The sequence below is a fragment of the Mixophyes fleayi genome, chromosome 5, assembly GCF_038048845.1.
Source record: "Mixophyes fleayi isolate aMixFle1 chromosome 5, aMixFle1.hap1, whole genome shotgun sequence".
Classification (NCBI taxonomy): domain Eukaryota; kingdom Metazoa; phylum Chordata; class Amphibia; order Anura; family Limnodynastidae; genus Mixophyes; species Mixophyes fleayi.
The window spans coordinates 231,495,969-231,518,987 of NC_134406.1; the positions used below are offsets into that span (position 1 = coordinate 231,495,969).

Below are 23,019 nucleotides of genomic sequence, written 5' to 3' on the forward strand. Positions count from 1 at the left end.
AGCGCTGCGGAATCAGTGGTGCTATATAAATAAATGGTGATGATGATGATGATGAATAAATGTTTTTGATCTCATACCAGGGTAATCTTTTCAATACACACTCCTTAATCTTCATTACTTTGTTTCTTTTGAAGGACAGAGGGTTTAACTGAACAATATTCTTTCAAACCCAATTAACATTAATGCCACCAGTATATTGTAGTAACACAAGACATTGAAATAATTTCAAATATATTTGTTTTACACAGACTTATCTTGATACTTATTCAATAAATATTGATATTTCCCATTGATATTCTGAAACAACAGTTTATTTAGAGTTACCCAATAATTTATTTGGTAGTAATTAGTCCATCCGATTGGCCAGAAAGATACACTGCCTAAATCCCAGGGCGAGAACTTCACACCTCTTATGATAATGACTGCAAGTCAGCTACAATACATTTCTATATATCTTTGGCCGTGTCTTTGGTCTAGCAGGGACTAGGAACAACGGGGCATGTCGCACGCGTCCTCCTGTTGCGCTCACCGGACTTATCACGTTCCGCCGGCCCTACCTAAATGGTCACTAAATCTTAGACAAAAGTCTGTCCATTGATAAAAGACATCTTGTAAAGACATCACTGATAGATATGTAAACGATTCCACACCTTGACAGAATGTGACATGTTTGAGGTTGTATTTACAGTTGCTGTGTAATTCTTAGTTCTCAATAATTTATGAAGGGCTGCCAACAGTGTCCATCAAGACGTTTGGTGTGCATAAGAAAAATCACTTCCTTCTTTACTATAGCTTTGTTTCATGGACTTTCATTTATTGTAAGCTCTTGAAACTTTAACATATATTTCTCAATATTGTTCATAAAAATTTTCATTAAGACAACATATAGGGTAGATTTAGTGCCCTTTTAACAGTTTAAAGATCAAAAATCCCAAATATCTAGTTATCTAGATCTCTGGAGAAAATACTAATAATGTTATTACATCAGTATTACAGTTAGAAAAGCTTAGATTTAGTAAATAAGATACATACCTATTATATAGTACTATATACTATATTTTATAGTGGTATATGTTTTGAAATTATAAAAAATGTATGTGTTAAAATATAGGCATATATAATGCACCAACTAGATTATATTTGCCAGTAAAATCCAGACTCTAGGACATACATCTCTTACTATCCTTGCATTCTGTGTATTTTGTCTGTGTATATTATAGTCTTTAGGAACCTCTTAGTAACTAAATTAAAGCAATTTTAGGTTTGATAGGAGATATTATTCCTTTGCGTTGTGGAATGTGGTTGCACAATAGAGCAGACAATTGTTCACATTTCTCCTTGGAAATATACAAACACACATCTGCTTGGGAAAATCCGCCGACGCAGACAGAGAATATTTAGTCATCTGCTTCCTGATGGACCCATTAATAAATTCATGGGGACGATGACATTTCCCAGCTTGTCTCTACCTTGTCTACGTTCTGACTACATTAAATGTATATGCACATGTACATTTCTCCAGCACATAAAACAATATCCTGACTTTTAGGTTGCATTTTATCTGTCTGTTGAAGGTAACCAACTACTAGACCATAATACTTCTTCTGATCATGCACAAATTGGTCCTTGGTTCAAGTGCCTGGTTCTGGAAGTTGAACAGTATCTTCATCCAAGGATCAAAGGGTACAAAGAAAAAATAGGCAAACTGTATACTTGCAATTTACTCTTTAAAGTAGACATTCCCACTGGCAGTATGACATTCTTATATAGGTTTAGTAGGAGGTTAATTAAATTTGGAATATGATTTCTAAAATAAAAATAAACCCAAATATCTAGAGACAGACATTGGTGCTGGCTCACTGGTATATATTATACTTAGATATAACCAACATAAATATCTTTATTACAAAGCACATAGGTAACTCTTTAAATGCTCTTTTTATGAACTCAGAAATACCATTAATTCATATTCAGCCCATTGCATTGAGAAGCGCTCAGACCAATGTATCTGCTATCGCTGATGACAAGGATGAGGCACATTAGGGGAAAACTTTGAAAGAACAGTGCTGCACATAGCAACCAACTATATTCTAGAAACCAATTTTATTATATTTTATTCTCTTCTTTTTTCTATACAGTTTACAAAATTAAAGCTAACTTATGATTGGTTACTGTGGGCAACATAACCAATTTTTCATAGTTTGCTCTGATGAAGTTTTCAGAAATGTTCCTCAGTGATGATTAAGGGTCATCTACAAAAACTGCAAGGGGCATAGTCAATTAAGCCGGCACATCGCGGCTACGCGCGGCTGTGCATATAAAGTGTACCGGACCATTAAGAATTTCCCTTTACAACCATATGGTGGCAAAGGGAAATCTGTGATATTGTGGTAACGTGAACTGCCTCCTGGTCCGTTCTGGAGGCACTTTGTGCTTAATTGAATATGCCCCCAAAAGTGTAAAACCAAAAGTGTCACTGAGTACTTACTTTTGCACAATTGCATGACTTTTTTCAGGGAAGTTAATTTCTTTATTTGTTGGCTAAGATTGCAGCATATGTTTGCACCAGCCAATGGGAGGAGTTGGGTGCATTAAGAGTGCTCTAGGAAAGTGCAGATTAGGTGCAAGTCATCATCATCTATTTAATTATATAGCGCCACTAATTCCGCAGCGTTGTACAGAGTACTCATTCACATCAGTGAATAATACACACACACACACACACACAGACCGAGGGAAACTAAGGTCAATTTTAATAGCAGCCAATTAACCTACCAGTATGTTTTTGGAGTGTGGGAGGAAACCCACTGAAACATGAGGAGAACATACAAACTCCACACAGATAAGGCCATGGTCGGGAATCGAACTCATGACCCCAGCGCTGGGAGGCTGAAGTGTTAACCACTAAGCCACCGTGTTGTCCGCACCTAGTTTTGCACTGATGTGCAGAAACAAGATTTAGAGCAGGCCTGGCCAAACGGTGGCTCTGCAGGTGTTGTGAAACTAGAAGTCCCAAAGGTTCTGCCAGCTATCACCTGTTGTGGATTGGGAAGTATGTTTACATATGTATAAGACAGTTGGCGCACGCATTTCCCCCCCTGCAGAATTACGTTATTTTGCCACTTACGCCAGCCTGCACCTGGAGAGGCCTGACAGGACAAGACGGGGGTGTTCTAGTGTAGACCAAGTACCGTTAGGGAGTATTTGCACAATTGCAAATGGATGTAGACTGGGGGTAAAATACATATACCCCTGAGAGAGCCGTATTATATGCCGGAAATATGGGGCAGATATAAATAGAGGCTGATGATGGCCTCCAGCACAAGTGAGACACTTTTGATTGGCTATTTGCAATTGCACCAATGACGCTGGCTGATGCTTTATTCAAAAAATAATAATTTTTTTTTTTGTATTTTGCATACAAGATGCGGAGTGCTGCTGCATTAGATTTTTTAGGTTTTATTGATGTCTAATAACAAATGTGTTTGTTGCACATAAAACAAATGGATAAAAACATGGGTGCAAAAAATGTGACATGAGTGTCTGTGTGTGAACTGAGCACATATGCTACTGCAGGCCTACATGGATCTTCAGATGTGTATGGCTCAGCATATGGTGTAAATATGCTAGTTTTACTTCCAGCTTTTTACTGTAATTACGCCCATTTTAAGGCATACTTGCCAACCTTATGTTGGCCGGGTCCGGGAGATTCTGGAGGGCAGGAGGGGTGTATGGGCGGAGGGGGCGGAGGGGGCGGGGCTTCACGATCCGTGTCATTTTTGCCCCGGCCCCTGGTGACGTAATGCCTGTTTTGGGTCTTTTTACAGTGTAAAAAGACCCCAAACAAGCATTACATCATTGGGGCAGGGCCAAAATGAAGCGAAGCCACACCTCCTCCGCCCTTACATTGTAGGTCTAATTTTATTGAAGTGGGCAGATGGAAGTCCGTGAGACTGACCCGAATTTCGGGAGTCTCCCGGACATTCCAGGAGAGTTGGCAAGTATGTTTTAAGGTCAACTCTTCATTAGGCCTTTAGTCTGCGGTACCATTTTCTTTTTTGTTTTCATATGGGCCCCTTCACCCCCAGAAGCCTGTAAAACATGAACATCAAGTACAAGGACCCCTGTTCCTATGAGGAGTAAGGGGCCCATTTGTCATCTCTGCACTGGTGGTTTCTACTGTGTTGGCCCACTCTTTTTTTTTTTTTTAAATGACTCATATATGCTGCTAATTTGGAGATATTTTGGTATAATGCAACAATATGACAGTAAAAAATGTTGTTAAACAGTAAACTTTTATTGTCAGTAAAAATTATTTACAAGGGTCAGATCAGATGCCCTGTACCTTGAATGGGGTTAGAGAAAAATTGACATTCCTACATGTCAGATCTGTGGCCTCTTTCCTTTAGAAAAATCAAATCAGGCCAATGTCAAGAGAATATTCTTAGCTAGAGAAATGTAAGTGTGCACTCGCTTCTTAAGTGTAAATAACTACAGTATATTAATCTCCAAGACCTTTCGACCTCACAGATGCAGATCATATTTTCATTTGGCAGATGTGAGTGAAATGTTCTTAAAAAATAGAACAGAATAGTGATGATGGACAACATTTCTCACCAACAGACAATTGCAAATAAACAAAAGTGGGTTTTCTACACTCTGCCACTTATGACTAGTGCTTGACTGAAATGTGTATAAATGTATTTTCTATTAATTATAAAGTTCCTAAGAAACGCTTTATACCAAAATTTATATTTAAAGTACACCTTTCTGCCTCAGACCACTGTGATATCACTAGTTTATAGCAAATCATTAGGCTGTTATCAAATAAATAAGTGAACAAAATGGCTGCCTCCATCCTGTATTAACAACAAGTACATTTAAAGTAGTAGAGAACTAGCCACTGCATTTTCTGTAAATCATGTACTAATAACGCTGTGCAGTGCTATTTATAAGATATATTGCTCTCTCATCTATTCTTCGTATCTCACTGGAGATTTACTCCTGGAAATGTAATAGATGTGCTGACTGTTTTTCTCTTGAGATTAACATGATTTACATCTCTTCTAGCCGATTTCCACAGCAGTGGTAATCCTGTACTCAACGGGTGGAAGATACATAACACAGCCAAGAACAAATGGTTTGTGTGTATGGCAAAAACAGCTGAGGAGAAACAGGAGTGGCTGGAAGCCATCTTGAAAGAAAGAGAGAGGAGAAAAAGTGAGTATACCCTCAGGGCCCTGAGTATGAGCAGTGCATTGGCACCGCCCACTGGAGTGCCCTGTTGAAATAAATGGATATCTCTTTATTTGATAATTGTTTTACTTCATTTCCACAGTTGCATTTTCAATGCCCAATAATTAATGTTTCATTGAAGTTTAATATTTACTAAAGATACGTTATAAATGTCCAGCTGAAAGTGTTTACTGTCTGTCACTATGGATCATGCAGTGTGAGATTTCATTATTCGCCTGTGAGGGATATTATTATTTTTAAGGCTCAGACCTAGACATTGATTGCTACACAATAATGGGCAATACAATGGCTTAGTCCAGTGTTGGCTAACAAGTGACACTCCAGGTGTTGTGAAACTACAAGTCCCAGCATACCCTTCCAGCAATAAGCTGCTATATATTGGCAAAGTATGCTGGGACTTGTAGTTTCACAACACCTGGAGTGTCACAGGTTAGCCAACATTGGCTTAGTCAATACTAAATATAAATAAACATATATACATGAGCTCCACTCAGAAATCATTATTGGTTAAAAGTACAGATGAGGTTCATTTTTCAAAACTGTTCCATGGAATTCGGCTGTAAACTTTTGCATGATTGACCAGCGCAATTTGGCCTGAACTGTTCCCAGACGTACCACACCACACCACACCACACAACACAATGAAATGATTGTTACCATCCAAGATGTACTCATAGGTCATCATAAATTCTGCAAAATGTGAAATTACAAATACAGGACAAAATGGCCACTTCATTGAATTTTTGTAGTAAAAACTGAAAGTTTGTATTGCGCCTCTGCGAAACAGCCTGTTCTGACGCAAAATTCGATTTACAGACATTTTGGTGCAATTTTCAACCAGGACTATGTCAGACATACAAGTCTGTATAGTGATGTCTGAGGATAGTGTTGAGATGTGGCTTGACAGTGTTAGTAGTAAGTGCAAAGGTCACATGATTTGTCTGCCCCGTTCTGCCTCTCAAAGTGTAAGGGATGGTAAGTCAATAATAGGCAAAATAATAGATGCCGAGCTACGCATCTTTGGTGTGCATGGAAATGGATATATTGGGCAAAAAATGTAAATCTCTGTATATGCACATTTTTATATCTTATTGGCGAATTTGAGAGATTTGAAATGCTGTGTACTTTATCTATACCATTGTGGGAAACAGTTTACTGAAAACTTCCTAGACCGGATTAGGGGAAACATTTTCTATTGTTATTTATAAAAGGCCACACAAAAATGACAAAACAAAACTCTGTACTTAAACTCCTGTTTCTGATAACCTCTTCCCTAATCCTCCTTCTGATACTAGTAAACAACACGATCCCGCCATTGTGGAGACACTTTCCATTCAGAGGCACCCATTAGCTGTAACCTCCAGAATGCCTCCTGGCTGCTGTGGTTCTGAATGCAGTATGTTGGGTTTAAGCTCATTGAACAAGTTGCAATAAATGGTTTATCTACTAGGTTGGGCTGGGGGCAGTGGCAGAACCCCCATTGGTGCAGCAGGTGCAGTACACCAGGCCCACGGAGATAATGGGGTCCATAGCTCGATAGTTCCGCCTCTGGGTGGAGGAATCCTGAGAAAAAACTTTATTGCAACCAGAAGTTTTAAGCAAAAAGTATCTTATACCATATTTCATTCAGATGGTGATTTTGAGGACAAACAAGTTATGTGACTAGATGGAAAAGTAGCACAGAGCCATCATAGCTTTATTTGAAATATTTCGGCTGTGTTCCTGTAATTTCTATTTTTAAGAATGTGTTTCATTCCGCACAGGATGCAAGATGATTCATTGCTAAAACAGCCACTTGTAAATAACACAACAGCTGTTAACAGTCTCCCCAAATTAGGTATGTTTGATGCAAGAGTAGATTATTCCACCTAGTACATTCTGCATTGTTAAACACTAATCACATGAAGTGGGCATTAAACATTGTCCAAAACAACCTTAACTAGGGAACAATTGATGCAATATTTTGTAAAATTCCAATGAGAGCTGTACATATCTCTGCAGCCCTTTGAAATACTGCTGGTGCCAAACTGTCTATGCAGTTTCTGTAGAGATACACTTCTTGTATGAATTCTAAAAGGTTCAGATTTTCTTATGTCTACCCCTTACATTAAGTAGCTGTGTACTCATACGCACTGTCTCTTACCACTTGTGTAGTGTGTCTAATAAGAACTACCAGTATGGAGTGCTAATTTTAATACATATACTAGCACTACACAGTACTTATCTTAAAAATTCACTAGTGTCTTTGCATTATGTGCCCACCGTGATGTAATTAAAAGTGTTTGTGGCAGATTCTGTATAAGACTTATAGGCATACTTGCATACTCTCCTGGAATTTCCAGGAGGCTCCCGAATTTCGGGGAGTCCACCCAGACTCCCGGAAGAGTAGGCAAGTCTCCCGGATCCTAAAAAATGCCTAGATTGACAGCATTGAATATTGGGGGCGGGGCTTAATGTCGCAATTAAGCCCCCCCACTTTTCATTGCTGTGAATTTAGCCATGGTGACGCAAAGATGTCACCACGCCCCCTCCTACCCCTGTCACATGACCAGTCCTCCCGAAGAACAGAGTCATGAAGTGGACAAGTATGCTTATAGGGGTAGATGTATCAAACTGTCTAAAAGTGGAGGTGTTGCCTATAGCAACCAATCAGCTTCTAGCTGTCAATTTCTAGAAAGAACTAGATAAATGATAGCTAGAATCTGGTTAATTGCTATAAGCAACACCTCCACTTTTCCTTTTTAAAAGGTTAGATAAATGTACTCCATAGTACTGTACGACCTAGGGGCATGTAATCAGGGCTGCCAAGAGAATTTTGGGGCCCCTTCCCAGGCCCGGCGCCTCAAAATAAAAAATAAATGACTGTGGTCATTTAAAACTGTGCGGAAATCCACGGGGAGGAGAGGGGGGAAGGGGCTATGAATCTTACCTGCATGAAGCTGCTCCTCTCTGCTCTGTCTCCTCCCCTCCGCTCACTGACAGTGACAGGCCGTTATGATGATATCATCACGGCCCGACAGTGTCTGTGAGGGGAGGGGAGAAGACAGAGCAGAGAGGAGCAGCTTCATGCAGGTAAGATAAAGAAAGACATGGGGAGGGGAGCTGAGGGTAGGGAAGCGCAGCGCCAATTTTGACAGGGTACCCACGGCGGGGAGCACCGATTTTTAAAGGGAGGGGGCGCCAATTTTCACACTGTACCTAGGGCGCCAAGGACCCTAGCACCGGCGCTGCCCCTTCCATAGTCACAGAGAGGAGGCGGGTCAGGCCCCTAGTCAGGCCTCTGTACCTGTCCTCACAACCCGCTTTCCGCGCCCCTGCATTTAATGTCTTGTGTATTCACATGTTTAGCAGCAATGTGCATGGACATGCACAGATCACTTTGTAACTTTGTAGTGGGATGGATTGAGATGAGAAAATCTGCAATGGTTACTCTAGGAATGCATCAAATCCAACTTTAAGGTTTTATCTGAAAACCAAATCCTTGAACCAGCGATGCTGCCAAAATACAGAACCGAATCTGAACTATAATGTACATATTAAAATGAAGAAGGGTCCTAAAAAGTACTACTCTATGTGATTAAAGGAAAATTATAACATTTAGACTTAGGACACACAAACACATTTTACAAATACTTCTATTGTGGTACAATATAAACACCATACATTAATATAGTACAAATATTTGACATAGAAGAAACATATAATAGAATGCATTTCTTAGTTGTTTCCTCTTTTCCCCTTATAATACAAACAAAAGTATATTTACTTAACCATGACAACAAAAGTAAGCCGTATCGGAAGTAAGTTTGCTTGGTTACAGTAAAATAAAATAAGGAATATAAAAACTGGTTGGGCCTCCTGATCTGTAACTTCTGCATGGACCCCATGACAGCTAATAGGATAAGAGAACGGCTTAGTTTCAGGATGAGTTAGAAGTACACATCTCTGCTCCATGCTGTAGTAAGTGACCTCCCAGCATTCCTCCCACTCAGTATAACCAAAGCTAAATCAAATCAATCTTTGGACCAAAATGTTTTTTCCACAAATGTATTCAATCCTCCAGAAACTATGGAAAGGTGTTCACTCAACTTGAATCATAACAGCAGGGTGGATACTCGAGAGGCGACTGGAGAAGTAGACAATAAAACACATTTTTTGTAATTAAAAGTATCCCTCTCCCTACAGACCCCCTTTATTATCTACTTGCCTACAATCACATTCCCCTGGTTTTAAGACATCCTCATCTAGGGGTAGGGGGTCTCCATATATTGACCCCCTTGCAGGGCCGGACTGGGACTAAAAATCAGCCCTGGCATTTAAAGCACACAGGCCCACCTCTGTTGATAAGCTGGAAAAAAAAATGTGTGCCGCAGTGCAGTGGCGGTGCCGCCAAGGGCGTAGCTACATTATGTTGGGGGCGTGGTCAAAATGGTGCGTTGATACATACATTATAATAAAACATTACATTTATCAGACCCTCCCCATCCACATTACGCCACCCCCCCAGATACATTATGACACCCCCAGCCCACTGTACTTATCTATGCTTCTGATGCTGCTGACATTCCTGTAGAGTGAGCAGGGAAGCTTTTAGTCTCATGAGATTAATAAATCTCGTGAGACTTAGAGCTCCTCGACTTGCTCTGCAGGCTGTGCCCTGTCCGGGACAGAGCACATATCCTCCTGCTGACCAACTGGATTAAGGCTCGGGGGGCCCGGGCACTTAAGTCAGAGGGGCTGCTATGATGCAATTTGGCTATTAGACAAATTTTTGACAAATACAAAGGCAATACAGTGTGCACTACTGTTAGGTGCACGCAGTTCTGCCTTAACAAGCAGTACAGTGTGAAGCAGGACATATCTCCCAACTGTTCTTGTAGTCAGACCAAATCCTGACTAAGTGGGACAGTCACCCATCAAATTCAGAACAGTTGGCAGACTGTCCTGGTCTCTCCTACCTGTCTTGTCATGGTCACCACTTGTGGCTGCTGGAATGTTGGATGCCCTATTTGGAGAAAAAAATGAGCAGATGAAATTTAGCCCTGGTGTTAAATCAATATAGCATCCATGTTTTAAAATTAGGCCTCACTGCAGCCACAACATTAAAGTACTAGTATTCACATTTGATAAATACATCTATTTCCCTCCAACTAGCCCTGACATTAAATAGTATTCCCATTTAATAAATAAAACTATTTCCCTCTCTCCAAAGCACCCCAGCATTAAATTAAAAATCCAATCACCCCATCTGAAATTGATAGGCCCCACTATTAAATTGCCCCCACCATCACCCCACAAATAGAATAGCACCCAATAATTAGCCCCCACCTGCAATTCCCTATTAGATTAACAGCCTACCTCCCACATTATATTAAGAGCTACCCATACACACATTATGGTCATACACCGGCCCACACACACATACTATAGTTATACTGTTACACACATACACACTATAATCATAACCTGTCACACACACACATACTATAGTTATACTGTTACACACATACACACTATAATCATAAAGGTCATTCTTTGGATATTTTTTTGGGGGGTTATTTTTTTGGTAATTTGTATTCATGGTCATTCAGAGCTTGATTTATATATTTTTTAACTTTGTCGATCCCATTTTTATTGGCGCCTGTCAGTAAATTCTGTTATTTTTTGTTACACTATAATCATACCCTGTCACACAAATAGATAGATACCCTGTCACACAAATAGCTAGATACCCTGTCACACAAATAGATAGATACCCTGTCACACAAATAAATAGATACCCTGTCACACAAATAAATAGATACCCTGTCACACAAATAAATACCCTGTCACACATATAGATCCCCTGTCACACAAATACCCTGTCACACATATAGATCCCCTGTCACACAAATAAATAGATCCCCTGTCACACATATAGCTCCCCTGTCACACATATAGCTCCCCTGTCACACATATAGCTCCCCTGTCACACATATAGCTCCCCTGTCACACATATAGCTCTCCTGTCACACATATAGCTTCCCTGTCACACATATAGCTCCCCTGTCACACATATAGCGCCCCTGTCACACATATAGCTCCCCTGTCACACATATAGCTCCTCTGTCACACATATAGCTTCCCTGTCACACATATAGCTCCCCTGTCCACATATAGCTCCCCTGTCACACATATAGATCCCCTGTCACACATATAGATCCCCTGTCACACATATAGCTCCCCTGTCACACATATAGCTCCCCTGTCCACATATAGCTCCCCTGTCACACATATAGATCCCCTGTCACACATATAGATCCCCTGTCACACATATAGCTCCCCTGTCACACATATAGCTCCCCTGTCCACATATAGCTCCCCTGTCCACATATAGCTCCCCTGTCACACATATAGCTTCCCTGTCACACATATAGCTCCCCTGTCACACATATAGCTCCCCTGTCCACATATAGCTCCCCTGTCCACATATAGCTCCCCTGTCACACATATAGCTCCACTGTCACACATATAGCTCCCCTGTCACACATATAGATCCCCTGTCACACAAACTACCCCCTCCCTCTTACCTTGTGCGCTCCGCAGCGCGCTGTACAGTCTCTCCTAACACATGGGACGGCACCTATCACATGGTGCTCGTCCCATGTGACATCTCCAGAGCCATTCATAGAAGAGAGGGGAGGAGCGACTACACCAGGAAGTAAGTGTAGTGCCGACCCCACTGCTCAGCACACAGACTGTCATGCTGAATTCTGGCATGACAGTCTGTGTGCTGAGCGATGGGGCCGGCCAGCTAGCAACCGGCCCATCTGGCCATCGGCCCTTCTGGCATTTGCCAGAAGTGCCAGATGGCCAGTCCGGCCCTGCCCCCTTGTTATCTGTTAGTTTTTACATATTTGATGGTTGTGGTACATCTTCACCATTAAATACAAGTGTATTGGTGTTCTGCAGCATATGAAAGTATCTGCATATGTGGCTTTATGTTTTTATGGAGGTCCTGTGTTACCCTTTTATTCTATATAAGATTTATAGTGTTTCTGAGATATTCTGTATTTGCTGTTACCAAAGCAAGGGGATGTGTGTTTATTTAGAGCTGCATTATTTAGTGGGCTGCACCCACTCTATGGAATTCTCTCCCTCGCACAGTAAAACTCTCCTCTGGTCTACAAACTTTCAAGCGTTCTCTGAAAACCCACCTCTTCAGACAAGCTTATAATATTCCTCAGCCACCCTCTTAACCTCGCTACCTTTAGCCTGTTACACAATTTCACACTAGACAACTACCCCCTGACCAACATTGTTGTGTGACGGGATCATTTAGCCTATGAGTCACTTTTACCTTTGCAGTCTGGCTGGGCCAAAATGCAAAATGTAGACTTAACCTCATGTGTCAATCTCCCATTGTCCCATAGATTGTAAGCACGCGAGCAGTGCCTTCTCACCTCTTTGTCTGTTTTACCCAGTTTGTTTATTAGTTTATTATGTTTGTCCCCAATTGTAAAGCGCTATGGAATATGTTGGTGCTACATAAATAAATGATGATGATGATGATGATGATACTGAATACTGCAACACTGAATATATCATGTTTGATGGGCTCTGTAGGTTTGACGCTGGGTATGGAGCAGGATACCTGGATGATGATATCAGAACAAGGAGAAAAACTCTATAAAATGATGTGTGAACAAAGAAACCTGATCAAAGACAGGAAAAAGAAACTTACTACGTTCCCAAAATGTTTTATTGGAAGGTATGTATGTATTGTATGACCAATGTACACCAATGTATCATTGTATTACCAATATCTTCTACTAGGGCTTATGATAAAGGTAATCTAGCACCATAAACACTTTAATGTTACATAAATGTAGATTTAACTAATGTTCGCAATGTATTGAATAAGTACACCTACAGATGTGATTATTATATTAGTTGCTTTGCGCTGATACTTTAATTTGTTGCTGTCTTATACACACAATATATTTATACAGTAGTGGAAGTGGAAATTTTGTAGTGGTGGAATGAAAAATGTAATGGAATGTAATAGTTTTACAATTAAAGCAGTAGGAGAAGCGCAGTATGGCATATAACTTGTTTTTCCACTAGAACAGTGTTGGCTAACCTGTGACACTCCAGGTGTTGTATACTACAAGTCCCAGCATACCCTTCCAGCAATAAGCTGCAATATATTGGCAAAGCATGCTGGGACTTGTAGTTTCACCTGGATTGTCACTGGTTAGCCAACACTGCACTAGAAGGTAGTAGAAGGGTTATGAACAGTACATTGCAATCATCATATTGTCAACTGGTGGAAATAAAAATATATATTGGACTTTTATTTTGTTTTTAAATGTATATATTCAATTAATTTGGAGTTGCAGCATTGTGTATATTTGGTTCTGTTCTTCAGCCATTACAGGACAAGCAGAACAGTGCTATTTGGTTGCATAAGCCTATAGCATCTATAAGAAACCCCTGTGCAGCTATCAAGCTCATTGTGGTATATTTACTAAACCGCGGGTTTCAAAAAGTTTAGATGTTGCCTATAGCAACCAATCAGATTATAGCTGTCATTTTGTAGACTGTGCTACATAAATGATAACTGGAATCTCCACTTTTTCAAACCCGCAGTTTAGTAAATAAATCCCATTGTCTGTTTTCACACTAGCCAGTGTGAATGTGCAGAGCATACTCATTTGCAGGAATCAAAGATGCCTATGGTACATTCTATTCCATTACAAATGTATCATAAATGATCAATAAAAATAGTTTATGTAGAAGGTCAACCAAGTACAGTTGTCACTTTAGCCCCTTGCAATAAGTAACCAAGGCGCAACTTCATAAATGGTCATGAATTATCCTCATTGATGTGAATAATTTATCTGCAGCTTCATAATCATATCATTTGTACCCTCAGAGTTGGGTACAAAAGAGCCGAGTTTTGCTCAATGGGTGGGGGAGGGAAGGGGATTAAAAATGATGTAAGTAATGAGCAGTTCCTATAATTATTTTTTCATTTGTTTCTGATACTTTGCAGTGAATTTGTGGAGTGGTTACTGGAAATTGGAGAAATTCACAAGCCAGAGGAAGGTGTTAATCTTGGCCAAGCTTTACTGGAGAATGGAATAATTCATCATGGTAAATATTGCGCCACTAACATTGGTTTGTCCTGTCTAACGACTTGCCCATTGAGCCTGGGCCAAATTTATACAAACCCCTATACTTAAAGGTTCAAGTACTAATATTAATAGCTGTAATATAAAGCAGGTTTTTCAAACAGTGCCTTTTATCTCATTCATTTCCACATTAGTTTGGTAAAGAAATATTTTGGTTAAGTGCATAAAATGTATATCTTAGTCATGGCTAAATATTGGTTCAGCACACACAGTACCTACCTTTGTGTGTAGGTGACACTTTAGGCTCTGCAATGACATCACATGCAATATGCAAATGAGCAGCTGGTGAGCATCATTTTAATTGCAATACATACCAGGTGAACTGTATTATTGTGGGGTAGAACTATTGTACATATTCTAAACATACTGTATAGAATGTTGCATGTACAGATGGTGTAAACTGGCCACAAAATATGTCCCCCCACAATTTTAATGTTTTGCCACATACCAAGAGTAATTATGTATTTGTAAGCAGTTATTTTTTTATGTACTATATGGATAGGAATCTTGATATTTGATGTTTTAATACATTCACTCTTTTAGACAGATTTTTTTTTCATCTACTTGGGTAATGTCTTAATGAACGTTGTACACAAACATATTGCAATGTAATTGCTTGTGTCTAGGGGTTGCTGCACTCTACTGAAGTGAAGCTAATAGCTGTTTTGTTTCATCCCAGAAATCTTAATTAATACAGTTTTGTATTTGTATTACGTGCAATGATTTTTATAATTTCCTGTAGAATTCTGCTTCCTAATACATGAACAGTGCACAACAGTAACATGTGACAAATTAAAAAGCAATCTATTATAAATGTGCCCTCAGACATTTATAACTTGTATTATAAAGAATAATAAATATTTAAACAAAGATAAATGTTGAAATGTGTTGGTGCCACCAGTTTTGGAGACATTTCTAATTTCTAGGTAAGTGCTGAAAAAAATAATGACCCTAGTATTTTGCTAGCAAATGGGAGGCATGATCATACATTGTTACTCTTTCCATATATAGCTATTTAGGTATGGAATATATGTTACTCAATAATGACAAAGGGCAACATTTACTATCTAACCATTGGACCCCAAGGGACCTGTAAGAATCCACACCCGGATCTGGATGGGGTCACCAATGTATTGGACTGAATCCTTTTGTTCTTTAATTGTTGTCCTACTTCGTAGTATTTAGTCAGAAAGCATTTTGGATCAGAAGATTAAGTGAGTGAGATTGCCTGTTTTACTGTAGCAGCTGGGGGTTAAACCGGAGGTTCCCAAAGTGTGCACCGTGGCTCCCAGGGGTGCCGTGGCAGGAGGAGAAAAAAAAACAAAAACAAAAAAACTTACCAATCCCGCGGCACCCGGGACCCAGCATCCTCCTCCCTGAATGTCGGGTGTGACGTCATCACGCCCGACATTCAGTGACAAGCGGCATGAGAGAGGACGCCGAATTGGTAAGACAGAAAAGACCAAAGAAATAGAAGAAAGAAGGTCAAGTATGGTAAGTAAAGAATCGGAGGGGAATGGTGATAGGAAACAGCAATGGACGGGCAAAATAATGAAGGAGGGGGCAGAGTAAGGATGCAGAGGGGGCAGAGTGTGTGTAGATGAAGGAGGGCACAGAGTGTGTGGAGATGAAGGGGGCACAGAGTGTGTGGAGATGAAGGGGGCACAGAGTATGTGGAGATGAAGGGGGCACAGAGTGTGTGGAGATGAAGGAGGTCACAGAGTGTGTGGAGATGAAGGGGGCACAGAGTTTGTGGAGATGAAGGGGGCACAGTGTGAGTTAGTTGTAAATTATTCTTTGGCAGAAATATAATTGAAAAAAATATATAAAAATATTATTTTTCCTTGGATTTATGTGTATTATTTTTGCATACAACTAAATAAGTATTTCTGTCCTGACCTAAATACTTATTAAGTTTTTTTGACCCAACTACTTATAAAACTGGACTGCTTGGTAGTTATTTTGGGGGGTGCCTTGAAAAAATTATGGAGACTCTAAGGGTGCCGCGAACTGCAAAAGTTTGGGAACCACTGGTTTAAACAATAGAGATCACCCTCCCTTTACCGCCCCCCCCCCCCCAACCTGTTAGCTCACTTACAGTGGATCTTAGCCACACAATCATCCCCTAAAGCCTAGTTCGTGTGCATATAGATCCCAAATAATCGTTGTCATGGAGGCCCTGATGCCAGACACTGTACAAGATAACTGTGTTGCTACCGTTAACTTTGCAAAGATACCACTGCTTTCTTTAGTTAGACAGAACTTGCTTTCTATGGCCGCCAGGGAACCTACCATGTATTTAATGATGTGGCTTTCATGTTTGCACTATCGGTTATCACTATGTGGCAAAGCAGGGCTCAATCATTTAATCCTTACAGACTATACGTTGTGCTTTGTAGACAGTACTAGGGGACATTTATATTTGATGTGTATATTACATGTATGCTAGTGTGCCCTATTTCTGCTACTATTATGTGACTCTCCCGTCAGTTTATCCCTGTGATAGTTCCCATTCTACTATATTGTTGCTGTCACACATTGCACCAGCTAACCTGCATTTTGGTCACTGTTCTTACCTTTTTCCCATAGTTGTCACTCCCTGCATTCACTTGCTGGTCTGAACTGAGACTGCGCATACCTGGGGCTAAATGTATCAAGCTGAGCGTTTTCTGGCGGGTGTGAAAAGTGAAGATGTTGCCTATGGCAACCAATCAGATTCTAGCTATCATTTTGTAGAATGTACTAAATAAATTATAGTTAGAATCTGATTGGTTTTTCAAACCCCCGGAAAATTCTCAGCTTGATACATTTACCCCCTGGTCTTTTCAAAACTTCCTGCTTGATTGGCTAATTGCCTGTCAGCTCTGTCTATTTAAAGCACCTGCTTCTCTACCAAGTTGCCAGATCTTCAGGTCTCCTTATCTGTTAGGACGCTGTTCTCTCTGGCTCCTGTCTGCACATCAATATCTTGTGTTACCTGTTCCACAATCAAGACCTGTGGTATTATTGCAAGAACCTTGTGCCTACTCATCGGTTCCATCCTCAAGCTATTCACCTTCCAGGGATCTCAGTGCATCAGTTCTCTGCAGTTCATCACCTCTCAGTTGGTATCCTGTGTTACCTGTTCCACGATCAAGACCTGCGGTATTATTGCAAGAACTTTGTTCCTCATCATCGGCCCCGTTCTCAAGCTATTCGCTTTCCAGGGATCTCAGTGCATCAGTTCTACCACTTCTCAGTTGGTATCCTGTGTTACCTGTTCCACGATCAAGACCTGCGGTATTATTGCAAGAACTTTGTTCCTCATCATCGGCCCCATTCTCAAGCTATTCGCTTTCCAGGGATCTCAGTGCATCAGTTCTACCACTTCTCAGTTGGTATCCTGTGTTACCTGTTCCACGATCAAGATCTGCGGTATTGTTGCAGGAAGTTCGTACCTCATAATCAGTCCTGTTCTCAGCTATTCGCTTTCTAAAGACCTCAACGCTTCGGTTCACTGCCGTTCACCTGAACCTCTGCATTTATATTCCAGCAGGCCTGCTCCACTCTACGGTTCCATCTCACTCTGCTCTAATCCCCCTTAGAGGACTGTGACCTGCGGCTAGAGAGCTGCTAAGTTCATATTTCCTTCCGTGGATCCCTGGTGAATATCTCTCTACCGTTAGACTCCACACCTCTCTGGAGGTATGTCTATCTAGACCGGGGCTTCAAGGTCTATTCCAAACTCAGGCTCTGTGACCGTTACATTTGGATTCTCCCGTTCTCAATTCCTGCACTTGCTCCTGCATCAAAACCACTGTCAAAGCATCCCTTGACATGCTTCTAAGTTGAACGATATACCACGGAATTTCTACAGAATTTTGTGATATATTACTAAGCTTATTCCTTGTACAAATAATGAGGACTATTACGAAAATTTGTGTTGTTACTCACTATCCATCATAAGCTGCCAATTTGTACAATGCTGATTTGTAATTGTTTTTAGAGATTCATTACTATGGATTTTCAGAACAAAATGATTAACTGAACTCATAAAGAAACAGTAATTTCGCAAGAGCGCGTGTGTAGGCAAAATAGACCAGTTTTTATTAACAAGTGTCTGCAGCTGTTTTGCTCTGAAAATAGAATTCTTGAAACAAATCAAAATGAACCATCTGTTTCTCTCCACATATATTTTTGATACCGTGATACACAATGGTAATATTATTCTGGATTCCCTTAAAGTGAAACGCGTTATTCAGTTCACTTGTAAAAGTGCAGTCTCCAGTAAGTTATTACTTTTAATGCAGAAAACTTTGGTGTTGGTGAGTGCTTGACTAAACTACATGCTATTAACAGATACAAATAACTCTTCTAATTAGCAGAGTGTTTAATTGTTTAACTAGTTTGAGAGCGACTTCGTTTTGCTTTACCAGTGTTACAGCAGTCAGTATAGCAGTAGAAAATCTAAGGCCAGGACTATTGCACATCAGACTGTACATGGACAACAATTGGATGATTTAAGTCAGAAGAGTACAATATTATTCTGTAATACGAGGATTTATCAGTCTAATTAATGTATTGTTACACATTTGTTTGTTTTGTATTTTCAAGTAAAAATTAAGTTTTACGTCCTTTTTTATTTTGCACACCTGAGGTATTCAGTAATCTTTCTAAGAAGTAGTCTAATTTTTTTTACAGTTGCAGAAATTTACTTTCAGTAAAATCTTGTTCAATATCGTTTCACTTTTCAAAAAGGTGTTTTTTGTTTCTGCTATCCATTATTTAATTTACAAAGATCTTATGTTGAATTAGCAAACAGGGGTCAATATCTGGGCATAGTCATAAACTAGATCAACACTTACAGTTTCTGTGTAAGTGAGAGTAATGGTTAGTACATAAAAAGTAATACTGTCTTTATCTTTCTGTGTTAGCAGTGTTAAGAGTTTCCTGGACACTGTAACATAGCCCTGGGTTAAATGACATATTCCATAGTTACAGAAGGAGCAGAATATTGCCGTGGGTAGTGCATCATTACTAAGAATTATGTAAAGAGCCAAATCTATTATGTGAAAGATCTGATTAGTTTAACTGTGAAAAGTTTGGGATATTTAAAGTAGTTTCCAAAAACATCCTGTGACAATGTGCACTGATCACTACAATAAATGCTGCTTCATCTTTGTGCCCCTTTCCCCTAGAATAAGCATATACTTATTAAATTAGTCTAGTTAGGACCTTTTGTGGCTCTATATGACACAGCATGTGTTTCATATAATCGATCTGTAGCTGAAAACTCCACACACACCATTGTTAAATGTGACTCTTTATAAAGGGCTGCCAGATGTCTCTGTTTTCCAAGGAAAGACCCATTTTTTCCTACTAGAATTCTTATTTTCCTATGCTTAGACATAGTTCATTATTTTACTTCCTGTGTGGAGACAATAAATGAGTTACACTTTCTATAAAAATCTGCATGAGGAAGTAACCCCCTGTGCCTCTGCTAATTGGCACTGGCTTTGGGTCAAAAAGTCTAATGGTCCTCCTGGTGTTCATTGGAGGATCCCATTAAGGGGCCTGGACTGCAGAAGGTACACAGGTCGTGGCCCCAAAGGAATCCTACCAGGTGACTGCTGACTAACAAACAAACAAAGCACTAAATCATAAGACAGGCCAAAATACAACACAAGTTGTAGACCAGAGGCAGGCAGCAGTAGAGGTCAGGGCAGGTGGCTATCAAGTGAAGTCAGGAAACAGCAAGGAAATGTTTATACACTTTTGGTAAGGTGACCTGTGGCACAGGAAAGGGCAGTGTGGGACTAAGTGGTTTAAATAGTCAGGGAACTTCCTTGATTGGCCATGTGGGAAACACAGGTATAAACAATGAGTAATTAGATTTTACAAATGATTCAAGGCAAGTGTACACAGCTGAAAGCCAAGGAACCAGGGACTGATCTGTGAGATTATTGACTATGGAAAGAAAAACACATTTAAACCCCAAATAGGGTTAAAAATCAAAAAGATGTGCAAAATGTATGGGAATGTATATAACAGAAACTGAGGCCAGTATTTGTCAGTGTATTGTCTGCTGGTAGAGTGACCGCACACGTCTTTCTCTTATGCAGACAGAATATATTTTAAAAGTTGCCCATCAATCAATTCCTATCCTATATGCCAAACTGTTCACTCACTATAAAGACTGTGGGCCTGAGTCATTAAGGAAAACAAAGCATTAAAAAGAAGTAACGTAGCACTTGAGCAAAACCATGTTGAATTGGAAGGGGAGGTAAAATTAAAATGAGGGGACAGATTTATAGTTGGGATAGGACATATCCTAGATCAACTTTAAATTTCAGTGTAAAAATAAAGCTATCAAGTATTTGTGTGCTACATGAAAAAAACAGCCAGTATTTAACGTATGTGCAAAATAATAAACTAATTTGCACCCTTTGCATTGTAACATGGTTTGTCCCAGAGAACATTTACTCCTTTTTTTGCCTTACTTTCCTTAATGACTCAGGCCCTGTGAACGCAGTCGCTATGTGCCAAATACTGCAGCTTGGTTTTCAATTCTTTCTTATATTATACAGTAATATATTTCCTAAAGGAATTGCCTAAGAAGTAATCTCATTTTTCGGTCTGAACAATAATTACTAGAGATCTAAACCCTAGTGGGGATTTCATTACATACTGCTTATACTGAATTTCTTCTTTTTTTTTAGTTACAGATAAGCACCAGTTTAAATCAGAGCAGATGTTATACAGGTTTCGTTATGATGATGGCACCTACTATCCAAGAAATGAAATGCAGGAAGTGATATCAAAGGTAATTACAGGAACACAGTTTTGCACATTAGAATGTAGTGGCACCCCACTGCCCTCTATTGGTTCATTGTGTCTAAAGATATAGGGGATTTCAATGGAAGGTTCACTTCCTAAATAATCTAAGTACACAGGACAGCAAACTGTAGATGTGTGCACACTGCAGTGGAATGTGATGTTGATTTAAGCTGAAGGAGTTCTAAATTATATCCATTTATTTCATATTTGACCATGGGATCCTGTGGAAACTTGTTCCATGGAGAGGAGGCATTGGGGTTTTGGGTGGGGTATGAGATTATTGCACAGTACGATCAACCAAATGAAACAACGATCGGCACTTTGGAACCACTGTCGTTCATCGTGTAAGTATACACACTAACGCGATACCTGACCGATTGGCCCGATGATTGGCTGACAAACCTCCAGTGTGTACCTAGCCTAGGAGAAGAGTATGTCTACAAGCACAGCAGGTTTAAGTATTAGCATGTTATTTAGTTTCCTTATCTCACAGCATCTTCTAAAATGAGAATATCTTAACATTTATTAGCAAAGATTATTTACATTACACAAACATGTTTTATGGATCTAATTTGCCTAAAATAACACTTATGAGAGTTGGTGGAAGCACACTATGTGAACACTTTCCTAGGTACCCCCTCCCCTCAAGCACATCTCTGCCCCCCATCCATCTTACCTTATGTGGAGTGGTGGGTAACACTTTCTACTCCTCTGTTATTCTGGTAGTGTGGAGCTGGACTGTGACATTATAGGTCATTGCAAACATGGAGCAGCCGCCCCTCCATGTCATTGGCTGGAGCTCAGTGTGGGGGCACCACAGTGAAAATAAAAACATTGCATGATTGACATCATGTCACTCATTCAGTGTTTTAGGTGCCCCCTACACCTAGATGCCATAGGCGACCGCCTAGGTTTGCCTGTGGTAGTGCTGGTCCTGACAGTTGTACATTCCATCATGCAATGCTTAGAAGATGAGTCATGTGACCGAAGTGGGGACATCTGTTTAATGAGTATATACACATGACAAACAGAAGGGGGTAAGAGATAATTCTTCTATGTGGCAGAACTCACTAGGTTTCTACTCAGGTCTCTTTATTTTGTCTGATACCAGGACGGAAAAGACCTAACTAGTCTGGAATGACTGCAACTAAAATCTGTTCAGTTTGCCAAATAAAGGTATCACTTTTTTCCAGCAAAACTCAGAGAAAACTCAAAAACAGCAAAAGCACAAAAGTAAGAAGTGTATAGGTCTTCATCTGTGGGATCTTATTACTACAGATGTAATAGAAACATGTCAGACACCATGAAACATTAATAAGTAGCATTTAGGATAGAGAGCTGTACTGTGTGCAGATCTGAACTAACATATTAAATTAATACCAAGACTGCAAGATGAAAGGGGTGAGAGTATGTCACTAGGAAAGAGGTATTGGCTCACATGTTGAGATGGTGGTAAAGATGCAGGATAGGTTTTATTAGTTGGCATGATGGGATTTAGTCATAGGTTTAGGAATGTGTGCATAGGGTTTTGTCAGTTTTAAGAAGAAAGCTTACAAACTTACACCGCTTGAGGTATAGGCATAATGAAATATTGGGGGTTGTACAAAGGGAAACATTCAGTTATGGGATGCTTTTAACCCTTTTCACACATTGCATGGAGACCAGTGGTGGAAGTGGGCTGGTATACAGTGCTATGCCATACCGCCACTTCTACTGCCTTCATTGTAAAACTCCCAAATTCCATTCACTTACATTACCATTACATTTTACA

General features: G+C 39.9%; 1 protein-coding gene across 1 annotated transcript in view; it reads left to right on the forward strand.

Annotated features, from left to right (window-relative positions):
* The window catches only part of PREX2 (phosphatidylinositol-3,4,5-trisphosphate dependent Rac exchange factor 2), a 232,822-nt gene that overhangs the window by 78,460 nt on the left and 131,343 nt on the right, over positions 1-23,019 (forward strand). The window contains exons 9-12 of the mRNA XM_075213618.1: positions 5,071-5,220; positions 12,862-13,006; positions 14,294-14,394; positions 21,131-21,234. Of these exons, the coding sequence (XP_075069719.1) occupies positions 5,071-5,220; positions 12,862-13,006; positions 14,294-14,394; positions 21,131-21,234 (500 nt within the window). The remainder of the gene's footprint in view (positions 1-5,070; positions 5,221-12,861; positions 13,007-14,293; positions 14,395-21,130; positions 21,235-23,019) is intronic.